The sequence below is a fragment of the Apostichopus japonicus genome, chromosome 20 (assembly GCF_037975245.1).
Source record: "Apostichopus japonicus isolate 1M-3 chromosome 20, ASM3797524v1, whole genome shotgun sequence".
NCBI lineage: Eukaryota > Metazoa > Echinodermata > Holothuroidea > Aspidochirotida > Stichopodidae > Apostichopus > Apostichopus japonicus.
In genome coordinates, this window is record NC_092580.1 from 19,343,920 (window position 1) to 19,364,204 (window position 20,285).

General features: G+C 37.5%; 1 protein-coding gene across 5 annotated transcripts in view; it reads left to right on the forward strand.

The window, feature by feature from the left end:
• Window positions 1-20,285, forward strand: part of LOC139961705 (cadherin EGF LAG seven-pass G-type receptor 2-like) — a 108,253-nt gene that overhangs the window by 67,133 nt on the left and 20,835 nt on the right. For all 5 annotated transcript variants that reach the window (XM_071961117.1, XM_071961116.1, XM_071961119.1 and 2 more), the window contains exons 6-17: window positions 4,614-4,717; window positions 5,359-5,648; window positions 6,944-7,110; window positions 7,508-7,660; window positions 8,393-8,497; window positions 9,226-9,385; window positions 11,290-11,549; window positions 14,271-14,454; window positions 15,037-15,233; window positions 15,853-16,044; window positions 16,834-17,020; window positions 17,477-17,720. In XM_071961117.1, coding sequence (XP_071817218.1) covers window positions 4,614-4,717; window positions 5,359-5,648; window positions 6,944-7,110; window positions 7,508-7,660; window positions 8,393-8,497; window positions 9,226-9,385; window positions 11,290-11,549; window positions 14,271-14,454; window positions 15,037-15,233; window positions 15,853-16,044; window positions 16,834-17,020; window positions 17,477-17,720 — 2,243 coding nt within the window. The remainder of the gene's footprint in view (window positions 1-4,613; window positions 4,718-5,358; window positions 5,649-6,943; window positions 7,111-7,507; window positions 7,661-8,392; window positions 8,498-9,225; window positions 9,386-11,289; window positions 11,550-14,270; window positions 14,455-15,036; window positions 15,234-15,852; window positions 16,045-16,833; window positions 17,021-17,476; window positions 17,721-20,285) is intronic.

The following is a 20,285-nucleotide window of genomic DNA, read 5'->3' on the forward strand; positions in this document are numbered from 1 at the left end:
AGACGTTTTGATAACCCGACAAGAATGATTTGAAAGTATCCTTGAAATAATGTCATGTATGCATGCATGTTACACAGATATAACTTAAGACAATTAAGCTTAAGCAGTTTAGCGTTAACCTAACATGATGGAGTACAGTGTAATAGGCCTATATTGACTGTCCCACAAAATGCACACTGAGTATAACAGGCTGTGTATAAACTTTTAAGATTGTATGGCTATTAATTAACGGCAAAACAGTCCTTTCGTTGTTTTCATTTCGAAAATATCAGTTTCTGCATAGCATTATGCACACAGAACATGGAACTTCTGGAGTAGAACAACCAAAAGTTCAGCTTTCCGCTTTCTTGAGTAACATACCTATAGTACACAATGTGTGTATCAGCCTAAGGCCTTACTAACTGCTTTATTTGTTATTTGTTTGTGAAATAAAAACTATCCCTGAAGGGCCAGTGCTTTTTTATTTCGATATAGAGCTTCTACAATTGGCCAGTAAGTGGTCTGCGAGCACTCATGCATATATCACAAGTGGGTTGATTTGTTGTTACACCTCATGGATGATATGAATCAGACAGTCAGATATTTCCTTGGAATTTGCTCACATAAAAAGTATTAATATTGGTATTTTACTATTTTAAACATCATAACAATACAGAGAGAGCTATGCGGACGGTAGTTGGTCCAATAAATGAATTAGTTTTCAAATCCTCTGCTGGAATAGGTTTTGCACTGCAGTCTTTGGTTGCTGTATCTGCAACTCTCACGGATGTAAGACCTTCACTAATTAGTACCTAGATAGCACACTAACTGTCTTTTGACAGACATGTATTCCTTTATCAACCAAGATATGCATACTTCCAAATGTTACTGTCAAAACTTAAGAAAGCACTGTGTATTCTGAGCCATCAGTTAAGTAGCATTCAATTTCATCTCTCTTCTAGTTCTACATTGTTTTATCCACACCATCTGTTATTCTTATATGTGCATTAGCTTTCAATGTAACAGCACTGTTATTTATGAATCCTGAAATTATTCAAGGAATAATTTATAATTTAGCTATCAGCTCATCATATACAGTATAGTCAGTCACATACCAGGGAGTTGCCATGGTAACTCCCTGCACATTAATGATATCTGCTATGCAGAATTGCTACACACATGCCAAAAGATTTTATAGCATTGTATCATGTACACAGAGCCTTAACATTTATTGGAATTTGTATGATAAGCAAAATTTCACAGCCCTCAAAAGTTCCAAATCGTGGAATGTTAATATTAACGTGTTCCTTTATTTGCAGTTTTATAATCGAAAGAAATATTATAGTAAACTCCACTTGCCAAGGAATGAACATTGATTCTTCGTTAACCTTCCACTACCACCACACGGAGCATATTTAATACTTGGATGTATATAGAAGAAGAGAATATATTGTAGAGAATAAAGAGATTGAAAGGTATTCATCTGGCTGATTTAAATTGTTAAGTTTAGTTGTTACAAAGAGATGGCCATGTACTTGCCAGATTTACTACTTCATATGTAGCACATCCATGCGGAATGGAACTGAATGCTGTTAAATCACGTGTGCCTGTGTCTGGAATATCACAAGATGAAACACTTTGCCGTGTGAACCCTGTGAATCATTCTGAAAAAAGTCCTAATTTATCCTTCACCCTTCCTCTCAAATCTCTCGTGTTTCTCTCGTATTAATTTGAAGGTGAGACAGAAGCGATGCCATCATGCCTTGTTTAGCTTAACACTTCTAGCAAGACTGAATATTGTTATTCTCTTCTGAGTGTTTCCTCTATTCATTCTGTGACTCATTCTGTATCAGTCCATTACGTACAAGTACAAGAGCATATATATCTAATGGCTGCTGAAATTTGTTTCCTCTGCTGCAGGAATACAAGCCCTTTTTTAATTTTTACCCCGGCCTTTTCTGACGGTAAAGGATCATACTTTCACCTTGAAAACTTGTAAATTTTATCAAATATGCAAACTTAGAGGGTTTACCCCCAGGAGGGACTTCACCGATTTTTAGTCGGGACTTTGTATCCAGAGCCGAAGAACAGACATGTATGCATAATTGCTGCTGTACGAACAGTCATCTCTTACCAAGAACTGAATCAAAAACATTTTGTCAAGTAACACACACGGTATTGGGAAATAACTGGAAACTCGAGAAGCAAACTGCCTCGCCTTATTTACACTCTGCACACAAGGGAACAGAGTGAACAAGTCTTCTGTTAAACGGTGGAGAGAAGTCCCAGCCCGCCCGTAGATTTGAAATGGTTGAAAGGAAAAGCAGGGTAACTTGATCCATCATTTAGGCATGGTGGATTCAGACCGCTGTTATAACTATTAACAAATTTGGTGCTATCATAACACATTGTAGGCCTGCAGTGTAACCCAACAAATAGGTCATGCTTTTGTGACTAAGTATTTTTTTTAGCTTTCTTTTTTCTTCTTTTTGGAATGGAATGGCCTAATTTGTATGATTGCTATTAATTATAACATGGTCATTACAACTCTGTATATACCCTCTTTTAGGCCCTTTAGCTGTTGGCGATTCATTGTTGTATCACAAAACAAATAGCACAAAGTATGGCAAAAATGGATCGTTGAAGAATAGGTTAGTTTTTTTTTGCCCCCTTTTGGTCTGGTGAGGTTCTAATGGGATCTGATGCATATGGCGACCTTTGTAGCTATTTGTCGAAATGCACTGTCCTCTAAATTCTATGATATTGTTTGACTTACAAAAACTTAACAAAACCCCTTGATTATTTCATCGCTCTAGCTCTCTATACCTATATACTGTTTGGACATTGCAACTCAACTGTACCGGGACAGACAAGTGAACCTATTTGGTATTATTTTTGTCTGTTTAGTTGACAGCTTATTCAACTCTTTGTATCAGAGATTAAATGAATTCGTTTATCGCAAGCTCGCAAACAGGCTAGAGCTACTGTAGGATAGGAAGGAACACACATAGTCAAAATTTACATCATACATGTCTACAAATATAGCTCTTTTAACTATAACATATACTGAAGAGACAGTGAGGAGATCGACCAGTTCATACACGTTAGTGTAGAATTAGAAAACAACTGAGCTAGCTGTTGTTATTGTGTATGATGTTGTGTAACAATGAAATCACTTCAAAGACCCATTCTGTAGCATTAGGCACATACTGTATAATGTTAGCTGTTTTCAGCTGTTTTGGGTCATGCCATAGAACCAGTGCATTGTATATCTCTGCCCTGTACTGTAGCTGTGTAAGCCATCCTAACAGATAACTATCATTTCTCAGGTCACCTCAGGTCTAGAGCATTTGGTAAACACTTTGGGTTGCCCTCTCCCAGTGACTGACACATTCTGGTCTACTGCCCCCCTCCTCCTCCTCATTGTACCATCCAAAGTGTCTGTGTCCCCCTATTAGATCAATACTTATTACATGATATAATTCTATATGTAACTGCTTAAAATTCCTGCTGTATAAGGGACTGAACTACTAATATTAATAGCACTGAAAACTCACACCAAGTACTAATGCATATTGACTACACACTACAGGTACTGTAAGATGTTTTGACATGTCTTGTAAAGCTTTAATCCTCTACTGAAATTCTATTGACTTTTCATAGCACTGAAATCTCGCCATGTGGAACCCCCACACACTTCATAAGATATTGTCCTGTTTTTTGTGTTTCAGTGTCTAGCAATGTTGTTCCACTAACTGCATGTTCGTAGCATTGAAGTACTCACACACTGAGTATATACTGTACTACTACTGCAACTACTACATATGTTTGTCATTTTTTCCCCACATAAATGAATCTGATTCAATTGAATCCTCTTGAACTTGTAAATTAGTATTGATCTTCACTTGAAACGATGTCTGCCTCGCAATCCCTTGAGCTAATCCAGTTTTCTATCTTTTCTTGGCCATAATCAACTTCGGGACTTTCTGGTGGTAAACAGGTGAACGGCTGCAGTAGCCAGCAGGATTTAATATGTGACTTTTCCGCTGGTGCAGAAAGCAAGCATCAAATTCGACATAAAGATGAGGCCTTTGCTTGGGATATATGAAATCAGATATATCAGAAAAGGGCATCGTCGATTAAAAAATTGAATTCTTCATGGGCTGTTTAAGGTTGATGGATAAATTTTACATCATGGGCTTTTGTTACAGATTTATGTACACGTATCTATAAATTTAATTTTGATTTAGCATTTTTGGCAATGACAATTTTCCAATAACCATTGACAGTAATCAGATACCTGTTATCAGCTTCTGGCAAGAAAGACATGATTTGTGCTAATTTCCGTCTGCTTTCCAAAGACGTATATGTTTCTTGTTGACGTACGTCACTCTCGAGAGCAAAATAGAATTTTGGGTTCAAGTGAAAAATCAAACATGACATTTAGGGAACCATTTTGAAGAAAATATTTCACTTGAAAACTGTATTAAGATGCAAGTCCATTAGTGAAATCAGAATCACCTGAAACTCTTTGGTTTCAAGTGAGAAATTGAATCTTTTCCTAATGGTAGATGTAAATAAATCCTTTCATCTCTAACAGCATTTTTTCTGATATTTTGCATATATTCTTCCAGGCTGTTACTATTATACTGGATGACTGTAACCCGTTAGTCGCTCTGCAAGGTCGACTGGGAGACTACAACTGCGCTGGTTTCGCCGAACAACACGGTGAACGCAGGTTCGTTAATTTAATTAACTGAATTAATCACATTAAATAGAATAAGAACGAAACCTCTTTCACTGTATATTGTACACTCAGGGCATCAGGTCAGGCCCAGGATGTGATTAATATCACAGAGTTCCATTTGTGAAGTTTTCGTAAAGTCATGGTACATAAGAAATACAATTTTCTTATCCCATATTTCTCTGAGTCCCCTAGTTGACCCCTTTCACAGCGCTGTCTCACCTCCCACCCCACCCCCCCCATCTCCTGCCTGTTGTCAGACCTGAGTACATGTAAAGAAACTATAATTAGGGGGTTTGTGCTTTAAGATCATCAAGTATGTTTAAAATCTTGATCAACCCTATCACCTTTCAAGCAAACTTCAACACACAACTTTAACCCTTGCCACAGATATCTACCTTGCCCAGCATTATTTGCATACAAGAATCATTGACTGAAGCTGCTGACATAGGCACAAACTTTGGCATCTTAATTAACACCTAGTTTTCCCCTTTTTGATGAGTAGAGATCAATACCATAACGTTATTTACAGAAAATTGTAGCAATGACTCTTGAGACGAGCATGTCGAAACAAATGATATTTTGTAACGAAACACAGACAACTACGATATATCTATCAAACTTTTCTCTGTTAGGTACTTGGACTTGGCCGGCCCTTTCATTCTTGGCGGACTGCCATCGCTTCTGGACAGCTTCCCCGTGAGTCAGACTGGCTTCCAAGGTTGCATAAGAGATATTTACATCGACAATGTCTTACTCGACCTCGCCACCAGCTTAGCAGACGTGCAGACCCAGCCAGGCTGCGTCCACCTGGACGACTTCTGTGTCAGCGACCCGTGTCACTCTGAAGGCTCCTGCGTCTCTGAATGGGACCAATACGCCTGCATCTGCAGGAAGGGTAGCAGCGGTCGCAACTGTCACGAGAGTAAGCACCGCTTGTTTCTCTTCTGCCCCACCCCTCCCCCTCCCCCTCCTTAGCGACTGTCATTTCCTTTCTCATCCTCCACGTCGAGATCAAGGGTGAGGCTTTTAGATAGAACTCCTGGCAAAGAATCGATAAATGAAGTGCTCCGTCCGTCCTCACAGCTGGATCATTTCTGGCCACTTATTTCTCATCCATCTCTAGCCTTACATTGATTCCTTTTCCTTAAATGTGTCGCATTTTCTGTAAGAGAAGATCCTATTACATGACGTCCTCATTGTCAAGAGGGATAAAGTCAACAGATGGACTCATTGTCTCATTCTAGAACAACTCCCTCATTCCTCACAACAAGAGGTAATAGATATTTTGGTTTATCGATGATGTCTTCTACTGTAGAAACATTCCAACATATGATAACCTTGACATCAATCCCTCAAAGCTGCAGACATGAAGCTTGAAGTGGAGTAGAGTTTCTTTGGTTTATTATTTGGAGTACTTTTTAACATAATTTTCCAAAAATTTACTCTTTGTAATATGGACAAAATATGTTTGCATTCAGAGAGGTTTACCCTGTACAAATTTATAGATTCCTGATGTGCTAATGTTTGTGGTGATGTAAAAAGATAATGGTATTAGAGGGTTCCTTCTTTATGAATAGATGGTCTAGATGAATGAGTATGTCAAAAATAAATATAATACCATCATACTTTAAGGAGTATTTTCAAATTGATTTTCTCACATATAAAATTGATTTCCAGAAAGATCTGGTGTGGGTTCTTGAGTCATTAGAACATGACTATGTTTCATCGTAGGCATCTGTCAAAAGGAGGAACAAGTTGTCACAGCCTGGGGTAGGGTCCAAATTTGAAGGGCTTCCTTTCCATTTATGAGGGCGGGGGGTGGTGGGAATATTTTAAAGGGTTCCTATGCAATGATGGTACCAGATTTAAAGAAGAAATGTTCAAGCTAACGTAATTGACAATTTTTTGTCCGTCCTCAATTTGGATTAGCTAGATGGCCACATCACCAGGAAGGAAGTTTTTCCCTTGTATTTGTTACAACTCCATATAAATCTGGGTTATTCTCAAAAAAATTATATATCCACCGAGATGCTCATGTAAATGATAGATCAAGAGGACATGTCTGAAGAATTTCAGACGCATAGTAACCCAAAGCGTGAGTTTAAGATCGTTGTCCGACTAATTTAATATTTCAGCAGGATAAATTATACTGTGAAGAAACACAAATTCTTTATTCTGTTTGTTATTGATGTATATATATATATAAATTGTCCTCAGCTATTCCAGATCCAGTTCAGTTGGATGGCACAGGTCGCATAACATTTGATCTCCCCTCCACCGCGATATCCCTTCCATGGGAGAACCGGATTGGATTCCGCACCAGGGGCATCAACGGAGTTCTCATGAGTGTCATACTCTCTCCAAATTTCCGAGTCGAGCTGAAGGTGAGATTTTTGCCTCTCTAACAAGAATGTTGACTTCTACCGTTTGCCTACAACCTTCACTATTCCCAGTATCTTCAGAAAGGCTTAATACTAATATATTTCTCTCTTCCTTACTTAAGTGGTGAGAGTTTGATTGGTTGGTTGGTGTTTAATAATTGATGCCATCTTGAAGGCCTCCTGCTTGCTATCTTATCTTTTCCTTTCTTCCAGACATCACTTTATGACTCATTCGGAGTTTGTCCCTTTCTCTTTGAGAGCTCTGTCCTTGTATCTAGCAATCATTTACATTTTCCATCTCACTTGTTGTTTATACTACTACTACACTCATGATTATTTATGCTCCTCTTCGTGATGCGTACAATCTCTCAAGAAGCCACGTTGACTTGCTTCCTTTCAGCTCAGCGGCGGTAAGCTGGTGTATTCCACTACATCGAATCCGACAGCCCTGACGCTCTCCACCGAAGTGGTCAACGACGGTCAGTGGCATAATGTCCTGGTTACGTGGAAGAACGATCAGATTGTGATGTCGCTGGACTACGAAAAGGTCAAGGTACGAACAAAACTCAGACGGATAAAATAATGGGATGTGATAGAAAAGGTTTTTTGTATCATTTCAGGAAATATTTAAATATATAAACATATATATATATTATATGTTTAGGTTTAGGTTGTACTTTATGTTTGTATTTGAATCTCCTTCAAATTGCAACAATATGCAACTGCTATTTCTGTTGAATGGACATTATCTTTTTTGGCATATTAAGTAGTTGAACGGATGGCTATGATACAAACCTAATTCAAGCAATACACATTCTCATCTACAAACACATAAATAAATAAAATCAAACAAATAAACAAAATAATTTTTCAATAGTTGTTTGCTTAGTTACAAATTAACGGGAATGGAACTATCATCTTCCATCTCACTTTACTAAATCATCAGTTTTTTAGCCGTAAAAGCATTGTAAAAATGGCTGCAATTGCTTCAAAGTACACTGGTTACACTTCCAACCAGTAAGAGCAAAAACAGTATGCATTCAGGAATTGGTTTATCTTACCATTTGTCAATATCTTCTTCTCCGTATTCAGTTACCCTTAATATCTGTACGACAGGTTTTGATAAATGTGTCCATTTCCCTTTGTGCATTAGGAAGCATCAATTCTATCCCACACGGAATGATCCATTACGGTTATACTGGAAGCAAAAGTATGACAGCGAAGTCACTTCATTAACTTGGGCTCTTTGCTTCAATCATTTTTTCTTTCTTCCTCGACTTTTCAGAAATCCGTACAAGCGGAGGATGTTGTAGAGGGTAGAAGTATCGTGAGTTGTACCGTCGGTGGTCGATCGGATAGAACTTCTGTGGGGTTCAGAGGTTGTCTTCAGGTAGGCTTTCCTAGGGGCAGTTGAGCCATTGACACAGCGGTTGTGTGCCCCCTCTCACTCTCCTCCTCTTTACCCCCCTCCTGCAAGTTTTGTGAAAACCCTAAAGTGCTCTTTTTAATAAATTGAAAGTCCCACTCACTGGTAATAAAAATACCTCATTTGTTGCAAATTTTAAAGCAGTGTAATGAAAAAGTGACCTATTGTTATAAAAAACTCAAAAAAATTGTTTATTGACAATTAACCTTTTGTCGAGCCACGTCACATGTCCCACTGCCTTTCACTGTTGTGCCCCCCCCCCACCACCTCCTCCATCCCATATTGAACCCTCTTCCACCACCCTGTGTGCTAATGTAGTAAATAAATAGTATTTCTGTTAAATAAAATATACCAAGTGTTACTTGAAATAGGATTACCTGAAAATACAATTACATCAAACTTCACGTAATTGTTGCACATAATATTCGTTAAATAACAACAACATTCCATGTAATTTTAATTCTCTGTAGTTATAAAACAAATCCTTCAAATTTACTCTTGTGATGTCATCATTTATTAACTTGCCTGTGTTTTAAGCCAATGAACTCCATTGCTGCTTCATCTCAACCAGAATTGGACCAAATTCACGTGCAAAAGAACTTTTCAAGGACTGTTTACTTTACAGAATAATACCTCAGCAAAGTTTGCATAATAATTTGAACAATGATGTGTTCTTTTCACTGTTCCAACAGGCAATGGAGGTCGGTGGTGTACCACTTATACCAGATGAAGGTGACAAGCACAACATCGTTGCTGGGTGTCAGGCTTCAGATCTTTGCAACACCGTCAATTGTCCTCCTAACAGCCGCTGCATCGATCTGTGGGACGCCCACGAGTGCAGATGCGACCAAGGTTAGCATCACATCACATTTTTTCTAAAAGTTTCTTCCTTTAGGAGCAAATATCTCTCCCAGTTCTCACTTTTCTTACCAATTACCATATTTCACAACGGTTACCAACCTTATTCTCTTTATATTTTCTTTCCTTAATTTTCAGTAGTTTTTTATAATAGTTGTTTACACACAGTTGACCAGTGTTCTTGCCTTTAGACCTACCTGTTTGTTGTTCTTATGTGTTGTATTATTTACTACTAATGTTAACACTTACGCTAAGTCATTCATGCAAGTCTGTCTTTACAAGTGAGTCGTGTACTGCAATTGATGATATTTTATGCAAAACCTTCCCAAGTCACAAACTTTGAAATCTTATACAGTAGTTTCTCGGTGACTCTAAACAAAAATATGTTTTAACTACAATGGCAAAAACGCATGTAGAAAGAGAATGAAAATTTTGACAACAGATGCTAAGCTTTAAATCCTCTTTTAGAGGCTTAAGATAAATCTTTCTCTGAAGTATTCTATTAATCCTTGTGACTGATGACTACTCAGACCTAAGACCAATTGGTGCTGTCTGAATGACTGGTCGTATCTAGGTACCCAAAAATGCCCGCTGTTAGTTAGTCACATTTTGCTCGGAGAGAATAAATCAAAACTTGTCAAAGATGAAAGTATGTACGACATTTGATCGATGGAAGGAGTGGTAGTTACAGATTCTTTTTCCCTGGGATTCCAAAATCAGATGTTAGTTTATCACGTTACACCAACAACATGTATCATGTTACATATATACAGATATTGTATCTATAAATGGGTTGGTTGTTAGGCAGCTAAGAATCAATGTTGATTGCCTTGCAAAAGTGTTCCAGCCATGATATAAATAGAAGAGACAGTTCAGTGGAATTAATAAACATTGAAGCGGGATTAATAAAAATTAATCAGTAAATTAGTGGAATAAATTAAAAAGTGGAATTAATATATAAAACAATTGGTAATTTCAAAGCATAAGTCCAAATCCTTTCTTCCAACTGTGCATGCATGGTTCTGGAACTTGCGATACAAAAGTGTTTCAAAATATTTTTTTTTTTACTATGAATTTTTTCAAACTTTTAGTTTAACTTAACCTGTGATTTATCAAAACAAGTATAAAAAAAATGTGATTGTTCTCAAAGGAATGATGTAGCAATTGAGTATAAGGCAATTGCTAACATAGATTTTGAAACATTCCTTGTTAACTATGTCAAATTTGGAATTAAAACTCCAAAGTAGGGTTGGCATTAGTCATTCATTAGTTGCCATTCAAGAAAAACACAAATTTACAGAGAATGAATGGAGGAGGCCTTTCAAAAGGGAAGTTAGCATAGATATTTTAGCCATGGAGGAAACTAGCTCATGGTATCTTGAATGCCATTATGCTATTAACCGATTAATGCTCTCTTTCGCTCGTATCGTCAGATTCTTTAGCGAATTTGACGTCTGACAAATATCAGTCAGCTGTGAGTCACTACGACTCGCCTCATCTCGTGGGTGTCGACAATTGCGTCGGGAATGAAGCCGCTAATTTGACATTAATTTTCTTAATGTTTTTTAATTCTTTTCCTTGCCTAGATTCACAAACGAGGACGAATTGGAGATAAAGAAACAATTGCAGTATATCGTTGTTTATTACTCTGTCCCATAGAACTGTTGGTGTTTTCATAAATGCATACTTTAGGTATTCATGCGTAACAATTGAAATCTTTGGTACTCATAAGGGTATCCTGAGCAGCAGGTGAAAAGAATTTGGTTTGTTTTCTTTTCATAACATGTGTTTCATTGTCTTTCCCTTTTAATTACGGTACTTTAAAAATAAAAGTTAAATTTTTCATGTCAAGACAGGTTGTTAGACTTTCTATCTCTATTTATGCTTTATATTAACAGGATATTATGGAGATGCCTGTGTGAGTGCCTGTAGTCTAGGGGTGTGCCAGCACGGTGCGACCTGTAAAATGTCCCCCTCGGAGCCAATGGGCTACGTCTGCCAGTGCTCCTCCCAGTTTTTCGGAAGTCACTGCGAACACAAGATAGAACCCTGCCCGGAAGGCTTTTGGGGTTACAAATTATGCGGTCCCTGCCAGTGCGACGAGGATCGGGGCTTCAGTGCCAAGTGCAACACAACTACTGGAGAATGTACCTGCCAGGTGTGTAGATTATTCAGCAGAGTCCCTAGGCTTGAGAAAAAAGTTAGATAGAGATGTCTCCCACCCACCCTCACACCACCCCATCCCTGTCCTACCCTCCTCACAACAATGCTACATCTCTTTTGAGATTGTGCAATAAAGTTGTTAGGATAAATATGTAATTTTGGTAAAATAAAAACAGCATATTAATGATCATCTTTGGGCTACAGAAAAACATTCTTTCCCTTCCATTCAGAATAACCCATTGCTTAGTCCTACCACAAATTCCTATCTGGTCACTCAGATCTTACAGGAGTGCTATCCTCCTAAAGCCACCAAAAATTAAAACTAAGACATACTGTGAGTGTTGTTTTCAATTTGTGGCCCCCAAACCAAACTCTGGAACACTCTCCCCACCCACATTAGGAATGCCCCTACCATAGACATTCTTAAAAGCATCTTAAAAACTCCATTATTCACGTGCTACCCTCGTTGGACCTTGTACTTTTTTCGATCCTTTGGTGTATCTTTAAATTTTTGTGGTACTATGCTGTTTTTTTGTACTCAACTTTTTTCTTGTAAAGCGCATTGATACCGTCGGTATAATGCACTATATAAATAAGTATTCTTTTTATTGTTTATGATTACCATGCTTTCACAAGAGATGCTTATAGGCCTAGCCCTATTTGCATCTAGATGCAGGTCATGTTATTTTCAGTAAGTGATTAGATTAAATACCTGCTAAGTTTGCATTTTAAGCAAAACAATATAGAAACTCTGAGCATCTTGTACGGAAAATTACACGATATCACTCGAGGAGAGAAAATGTGGATCTGAAAGAAAAAGGAAATGCTGTGGATCTGGAAGGAAGAGAAAACATGTGCATGTGGCCAGGAAGTAAGCTAGACGTTTGTTAAGTCAGGAATCGTACAATCTTTGGATCACATTGAATCAACGAAGTGCAGTCTAGATAATTGAGGGTATTTGTGTAAGGGACAAATATGCATAGAAATAACTACAGATGCCAAACTGATTCCCTTTCCCCAAACTTTTCATCTATGGTAGCCATGCTGCCCTTAAGGAAGATTATATCTAATTGTGTGTAAATTTTATGTAACTAGATCATTCCACCTGGGGTTTTTAAATGAATATTTTAAAACTATCGTTTCTGAGGTTTCGTAGAGGTGCAGGTTTTAAGACAGTGGGTTTAACTGTTTTGAAAAGTAATTTCCGTAGCTAGTGAAAAGTTGCTCCACCGGAGCAGAAATTACCATAATAAGTATAAAGTTTTCCCATCACAGAATTCATTCTCGTCTCAAATCCATTGGGTGCCTTTGATCTGTATTCTCATCTCTGTCAATGATTACCATTTACATAAGATAGCAGCTGATAATTTATTCGCCAACTACTGGAAACATTTATTCTGTCTCCTTTTTGTGCCATTTTATTGCTGTCATTTACTTAAGCTACTTTCCTTTAGTGAAGACATGTTCTTGTGTCCCATATTTGTTTGATACAGCCTCACTAGAGGAGAGGCATTGGATAGAAATGAAAGCTTGGCAAGATAAATCAGGGTTTCATTTTTTTCTTGAAAGATCTGGTTTTGTTGTCTATTACATATGACCTAGCAGATGTTGTAACTGTGGTGCATGGGTGGGGTGCCCTGACAGATTTTTTACATTATTTTTAGTTTTTTAGCCAAATTTCACCTCCACTTCACTACAAGGCAGGGGCCGCAAAATGGGGGGGAACATAGGATGCAATGCCCACCCCAGTTTGTGAAAAACTCTCAAAAATGTCATTTCCGTAAATTAGAAGTGCCTTTTTTTTAATGAATCGTTAAAACATGCATTTTTGTTGAATTTTATTTTTAAACAATGTCAATAAAAAGTGTCATTTTGTTGAAAAGATTAAAACACCGGAATTTGTTGAAAAAGGTAAAAACACTAGAATTTGTGGAAAGAATGCACAAACGATCAATTTTGTAAGAGATTTTTCAAGGTGATTTTGTGATGAACCGTTCTTCCACTGCCTCTGCTATTACTGTCAGTATTTCATCCTTGTATTTGAGATCACCTTTGGGTTTATTCTGAGATTCAGCAGTTTCTGACAGAAGAGTCAAAGCCTGTCTTTAAAAGTACTTTAGGGATATTTGGGAATTGTTAGCCTCTCTACAATTGAGGCCACATACAGATGAGTTTCTTAATTACATAGAAAGTCAAGCTTTGAGGCTATAATCAGTTCAAAGATGGCTGTTTTCAAAGGTATTATTCAGTTGCTGCTAACAAAGAATGTACAGCACAGGAATGGAATTTAACATTGTCCTGCTTTTGTTATTTTCTCCTGTTGGTGGTCAGACTTGAAGGGGGTGGCGGGGGGGGGGGGGGAGTTACGTGAGAGAATCCTGATTAAGATGTCAGGTCTCTTTGATAAAAGAAATTAAAATTTGATACAGATTGGCATCACATGTTTCTCTAAAAAGAACTGTTAGCAATTTTGGCATATGTTTGCGTGTTATTTATTACATATTTGGCACCCCATAATGATCTGAATTGAATATAATTAATCATCGATTGCTGCATTTACTTCAAAAGGAAGCGAAAAACCTTTTTCTAGCTAATAATAAGAGACAAGTGTACTTTATTTACACTCTTGGTTAAGTATCAAACAGACACAGATTTCTTTTTAGTTGAGTTGTTTAACGGTCATTTATTTCTTGATATCCTATTGTTCGTTTTGCAGGAGAATTCCTACAGACCAATGGACAGTGACGTGTGCTTCCCCTGCAATTGTTACAGCGTGGGTTCGGAAGTAGAGGCTTGCCATGAGGAGACTGGACAGTGCAGTTGCAAGAGAAATGTGATTGGTCGACAGTGTGACTCTTGTACGGACCCATACGCTGAGGTTACCATCAGAGGTTGCGAAGGTAGGTCATTCTTTTTTCCAAAGAAATCAGTAACTCATGGGAGTCTCCATTTAGCCATGAAGGTTCCGATATTTGTAAAACTCAGTTTCAGGTGACCCTTGGAATGTATTTAAAAGTTATTGTACTAAAAAACAGCAGAATTCCTCCCATTTTTGTCTCTAAAGCAAATATTTGGGTAACATCTTGCTCTTAATCTCCATTTTGTAACATTTTCAGCAAACATCTTGTATTGATCAAAAGTTAAATTTGCGATTGGTCATGTTTATTAAGGTGATCTTAACTTTGTTTCATCTTTGAGATGACCTATATTATTGTATCTTGACAAATTATGTCACCTACATGCACATTTGCTATGTGACTATTGATCACGTACAATGTAAGACAAAAATTGAAATACCAACAGAGAGATGTCTTGAGTATTTAAAATAAAAATGTAAGCAGTTCACCTAATAATATAAATTCTAGTAATAATGCCATGGAATAAATCTGCAGAATTGACAAAAAATACTAATTAATTAATATTTATTTAAAGATTTTCTTCAGTTTTATAGTTGACTGTTGTTCTTTTTTGGTACCCTTCAGTTGTCTATGACTCATGCCCTAAGAGGTACACCTCTGACATATGGTGGCCCCGCACCAAGTTTGGACGAGACGTCACCGTGGATTGTCCAGACGGAAGCATCGGGTATGCTTCCCGGCACTGCGACTACGACGACAACTGGGGGGAACCGGACCTCTCGAACTGCACCTCCGAGAGGTTTAATTATCTGGTGGCCATTGTGAGTTATCAAGTCATGTCAGTTTTATATGTTCAAAGAACAAGAACGAGGGTTAATCTGTGAAGTTACGAATAAAGTAGTTTTGTCAAGAAATTGTTTCTTCTTGCATGAAAAATCACCTGTTGAGATAAAACAAAAATTGATTCATGCTATGCAGTAGAGATCGTTAGCTGACAAGTTTACTTTCATATGTACTGTACACACTTGAAAATTTGAATAACTAGCCTACATTTTTTTTTTCATTGTGGTGTAAGCACTACTGTGAAAAGTGTCAAGGTTAAGAAATATTGAGAATCTAATCATTTTTGTAAAAATTATTTTCTCAGCAACAATTCTTGAAAACATCCAGGAGTGTGTTTGATCAAGTGCTATACTACTGTATGTTGAGTAATATTCAGTAGATTTGAAAAAAATTATTGATCAGACCCTAAATAATCTACTTTCACGGTCCGCCTTTAGCCGATAGCTTTCACCCTTTCACAAAAATTTTATAGAAATTGTAACATCTGCTTCTTTTGAATAAATTTGTTAATCTTAAATTCAAAAATTATGATCGATTGATTTTAAAGCCATACTTGCATTAGCCTATATTGCATGTTTTTTTTTTATTTCTTTGCAGGATTTAACTGTCCTGGAACCCCAAACCTCTGCTGCAATTGCTTTCAGTATGTGGGAGGCCACCACCTTCACTCCAAGTTTCTTTGCTAACGACGTCTACATCGCCTACAAGATTCTCATCATGTTGCTGCGCCACGAGAGCAAACAGTTTGGAGTCAACGTGACCGCCACGATCAAGAGCGAATACAAAAAGGTATGTGGCGGCATCGTCGGAAATGTCATCATGTTGATGTTGTCTAACATGAAGAGACTCCTGCTGACTTTTCCATAGTCAGTATCAAGTTGTTTATTCGGAAGAACGGGTCACCAATTAGTTAATTTTCTTCAGTTCCGCCGAGAGAATGTGATGGGAGCGCCTCGGAGTATAATCACTGTCAAACCTGTTGGCCCTCGGTTTCTTGGGAATTTAGAATTCTAAGTCAATTTAATCAAAAGCAGCTCCTTTTAAGGACAAATCGTACAAGGTTATAGTGGAAAGACCTAAGAGGGACGAGTCGAGGTAAGATCAAATGGCTGTGTCTCTCATTGTGTTGGGGAAGACAATGTGCGTCTGGTAATTATAACCAGCATCACGTGAAGAGGCTGATTTCTATGCTTGTTATCATTAAAAGAAGCATTGATGCCATTCTATATAGCCATTTCACTGGTTATTTAAGTAGTTCCCTCGGGAATCACAGTATAATTGGGTAATGTTAGAAGTACGAGAGAAGCAGTCAACCTCTTTCCTTATCATTGAATGCACACACACAGTACCAGATGCCGAATGGCATTGTTTGTCCAAGTTATGAATGGGGGGGGGGGGGGTTTGGGCTTACCTCCTTAAACCCCCAGAGAGCATTCATGCATTTATAAAGTAAGGTACTTTTTTCTCCTCATTCTTTGACGTGGCACTGACGAATTTAAGCTAATTCACTACCTTTTTTTCAACACATTTTATAATCTAGTCAACATGCTGTTATATATTCCATAACTCTATTTACAGCACATCATCGAATCGGTCAGCCATCTGTTGAATCCGGTGAATAGACCTCATTGGATGGTCATTCAGGAAACAGAGGGCGGCACTGCAGAACTCATGGCACTGTTGGAAATGTTTGCTGCCACCATTGCACGCACATCGCAGTCGTTCAATTACACACCTCAGTTCTCTGTCATATCCCCTAATATCAGTAAGACCATCCATTTTATATTTCTTATATTATTTCTGATGTCAGTATGATACCCCTGCCCCTTTTCCCCTTCTCTGCTTTATATATAGGTATGATAGTATCTCAGGAAAATTTCTGAAGTTTTCAAATGTTTTCCAATTTCAAAAATTGTCTTTATATCATGTTTCTAAGTAATGGATTGAAAAATGAAATTTCTGCCATAAAGTCATTGGAAAGTTGATTTGCAAAGAATTTTAATGCAATAAATCCATGTAGAGATGAATGTACCGAATACAAGAGTTATTAACATCTACCAGCCCCTATTTTGCAACAGAGTAACCAAGTTTATATGTTTAACATATGGTTGCATGTAACAGAACTAAGACAGACTTGATATAATTCGTGCATGTCCTAAGATAGTTAAAGAAGTGACTAATAAAAACAATTCTATTTCTTCTATCCATCTTTGCTGTTTAGTTTTGCACCATGACATCATCGTCCGAGAGAATGTATCAACAGTGACCATTCCACGTCTGGAGGTCACACACAACAGTGACCTTCACAGTGAAGTGACTCACGTGCACATTCCAGGCGATGCCATCCAACCTAAACCAGACCTCCTAGGACCAAGCACTGTCAGTAGTAACGTGGCCTTCTCCTCATTCATCCAATACAACACCATCGGTAACTTCCTACCAAACATCACAGATGACTCTGTTAGGTAAGGCACTGTACAACAAAGTCACATTTGTGAAATGGGTATGTGTTGAATGCTATCACTTGAATGTTGAAAATGAATGCCTTCACTCCCTAGCAACACATGACTCTGTTAGGTAAGGCACTGTACAGCAAAGTCACATTTGTTACATTGGTATGTGTTGAATGCTAACACCTAAAAGTTGAAAATGAATGCCTTCACTCCCTAGCAACACATATGACTCTGTTAGGTAAGGCACTGTACAGCAAAGTAACATTTGTTACATGGATATGTGTTGAATGCTAACACTTGAATGTTGAAAATGAATGCCTTCACTACCTAGCAACACAGATGACTCTATTAGGTAAGGCACTGTACAGCAAAGTCACATTTGTTACATGAGTTTGTGTTGAATGCTATCACTTCAATGTTGAAAATGAATGCATTCACTACCTAACAACACAGATTATTCTGTTAGGTAAGGCACTGTACATCAAAGTGACGTTTGTTACATGCATATGTTGAAAGTTATCACTTGAATGTTGAACATGAATGCTTACCCTACCAAACAACACAGATGACTCTGTTAGGTAAGGCACTGTGCATCAAAGTCACATTTGCTACATGGATATGTGTTGAATGCTATCACTTGAATGTTGAAAATGAATGCCTTCACTACCTAACACACAGATGACATGATAAATCAATTGCAATGAATATTGTATATCAAAGTGATATTGTTTCATTGATATGTGTTGAAAATTCTCTCATTTGAATACATTTAAATATCAAACAACACAGAAGAAATGTGTTTCCATATAAACAAGTTATTCCTTGCAATTGTATCAATCAAAATCCTCTTGAGATAAATCATCATTAATCAACGGTAACGACATTCTGTGTATGACTTTCAGTCTCACAAGGGAAATGTCGAAGGGCAAGAAATCTTTTAATTGTCAAATCCCGTGCTCCTCTGTGTCAGCAAATAATTTGGAGGGTTCAAAAACTTCTCAAATGTGTTTTTTTTTTGTGTTATAAGCTTTCATCACATTTTCATAGAGCTAAAATTTGTAAGTAATATTGACAATGAAGCTGCAGAAAATGTATTGTCACGTCTGGACGTCATGGTACATTTCAAAGACGGCTTTCAAAGCTCAACAGTGAACCTTCGATAGAATCATTCTTTTAATTAACACTGGTACAAGGCAAGCCTAACGACTTCATAGAACAACACTTTACGCGACTTTGAGATGACTCAAGGATGATTGGACAGGAAGTAATGTGTTGTACACTTACCGTTGCTATGGTGATGTTCATATGTTGGGGATCCTTTTTCCCCATTTTAAATGGCAAAAAACTCTTTCAAATGTGAAGTTGAACCAGTTGCCTAGGTAACCTAGTGAATTATGGGTGTTGTGTTACCCAGAGAGCAGAAACGGCAGTGATTTATAAGTCAGGGTATCGTAGGAAAACATGCTATATACAATCAGGCGTTCAGTTTCACAAAAAGTATATGCGATGCATACAAGTTTAATTTCTTAATGGTGAGTTAATGGCAGTGGTTGGGCAGATAATTGCCGTAGAGATGAGAGAAAATGACATGTTGCATAAACAAGGAAAACTTTGGAAGAAGGAAAAGTTATAATGCTGTAATTTGATATTTCACAGTTAATGAGAAAAAATAAGATAAAATTGGATATGCAGAGTGATTACTGGATAGGTCTTTGAAAGCAGGCTTCAGAGGTTTAGTCAGAATTAAAGAGGCATACAGAAGGACAGAGGGTATCTACAAGAATATTCTCGATACCCAGAGGAAAAACATTTGGGGAAATAAGGGGAAAAAGCCAAAATCAGAGGACACATATATACAGTGTGTTTACACTACATTGCAAATTTTTAGGTGTGCTATGGAAATTTCACAAATGAGTTTAGTTTTAGTCTTGTTGTCATGACCAAGGACTTTTACAGTAAACTGAAAAGATACCTCTCTGTAGGTTGTAGCATTGAAGATCTGACAGATTAGGTAAACAACTTGCTGTGTCTTTAGAAATTAGGAATCAAACCTTATGTATAAACTAACTTTTGCACATTATCTTTGATCAAAGAGTCACCCCTTAAATTAACGGTATTGTTTATCAGTCTTGTATATGTTTTGTGGTAGTCTTTGTTTTTCTTCTTTAGTCGTCTTCTTCAAACACTAATTTTCCTAACATCGATCAGTAAATCATGAAGGTTTGTTCCTATTTAGTGGGGTCAGAGGTCATCTGGGTTCAAAATGGGAGAATTTTTTTTGCATCACAAAAGTTGGGACAAGGTTTGTATTTGCAAGGTGGATTGATGCGATGACAATATGTAATAAGTTAACAGTTAACTCACAAAGCTGATAAACTGCATTGTTATGAATTATTAGTCCTGTTAAAAAGTTGCCATAGCCGATTAATCAGTCTGTAATATGAAAATCAGCTTTCGTAAGATGGCAAGAAAACCAGTGGGAGGGCAGTCACTCTGGTATCTGTGAGTCATACACATTCTCTTGCAAATATAACACCAAATGTAGTTCATGAATGACCCAGATGTTTTCTTCTCTCT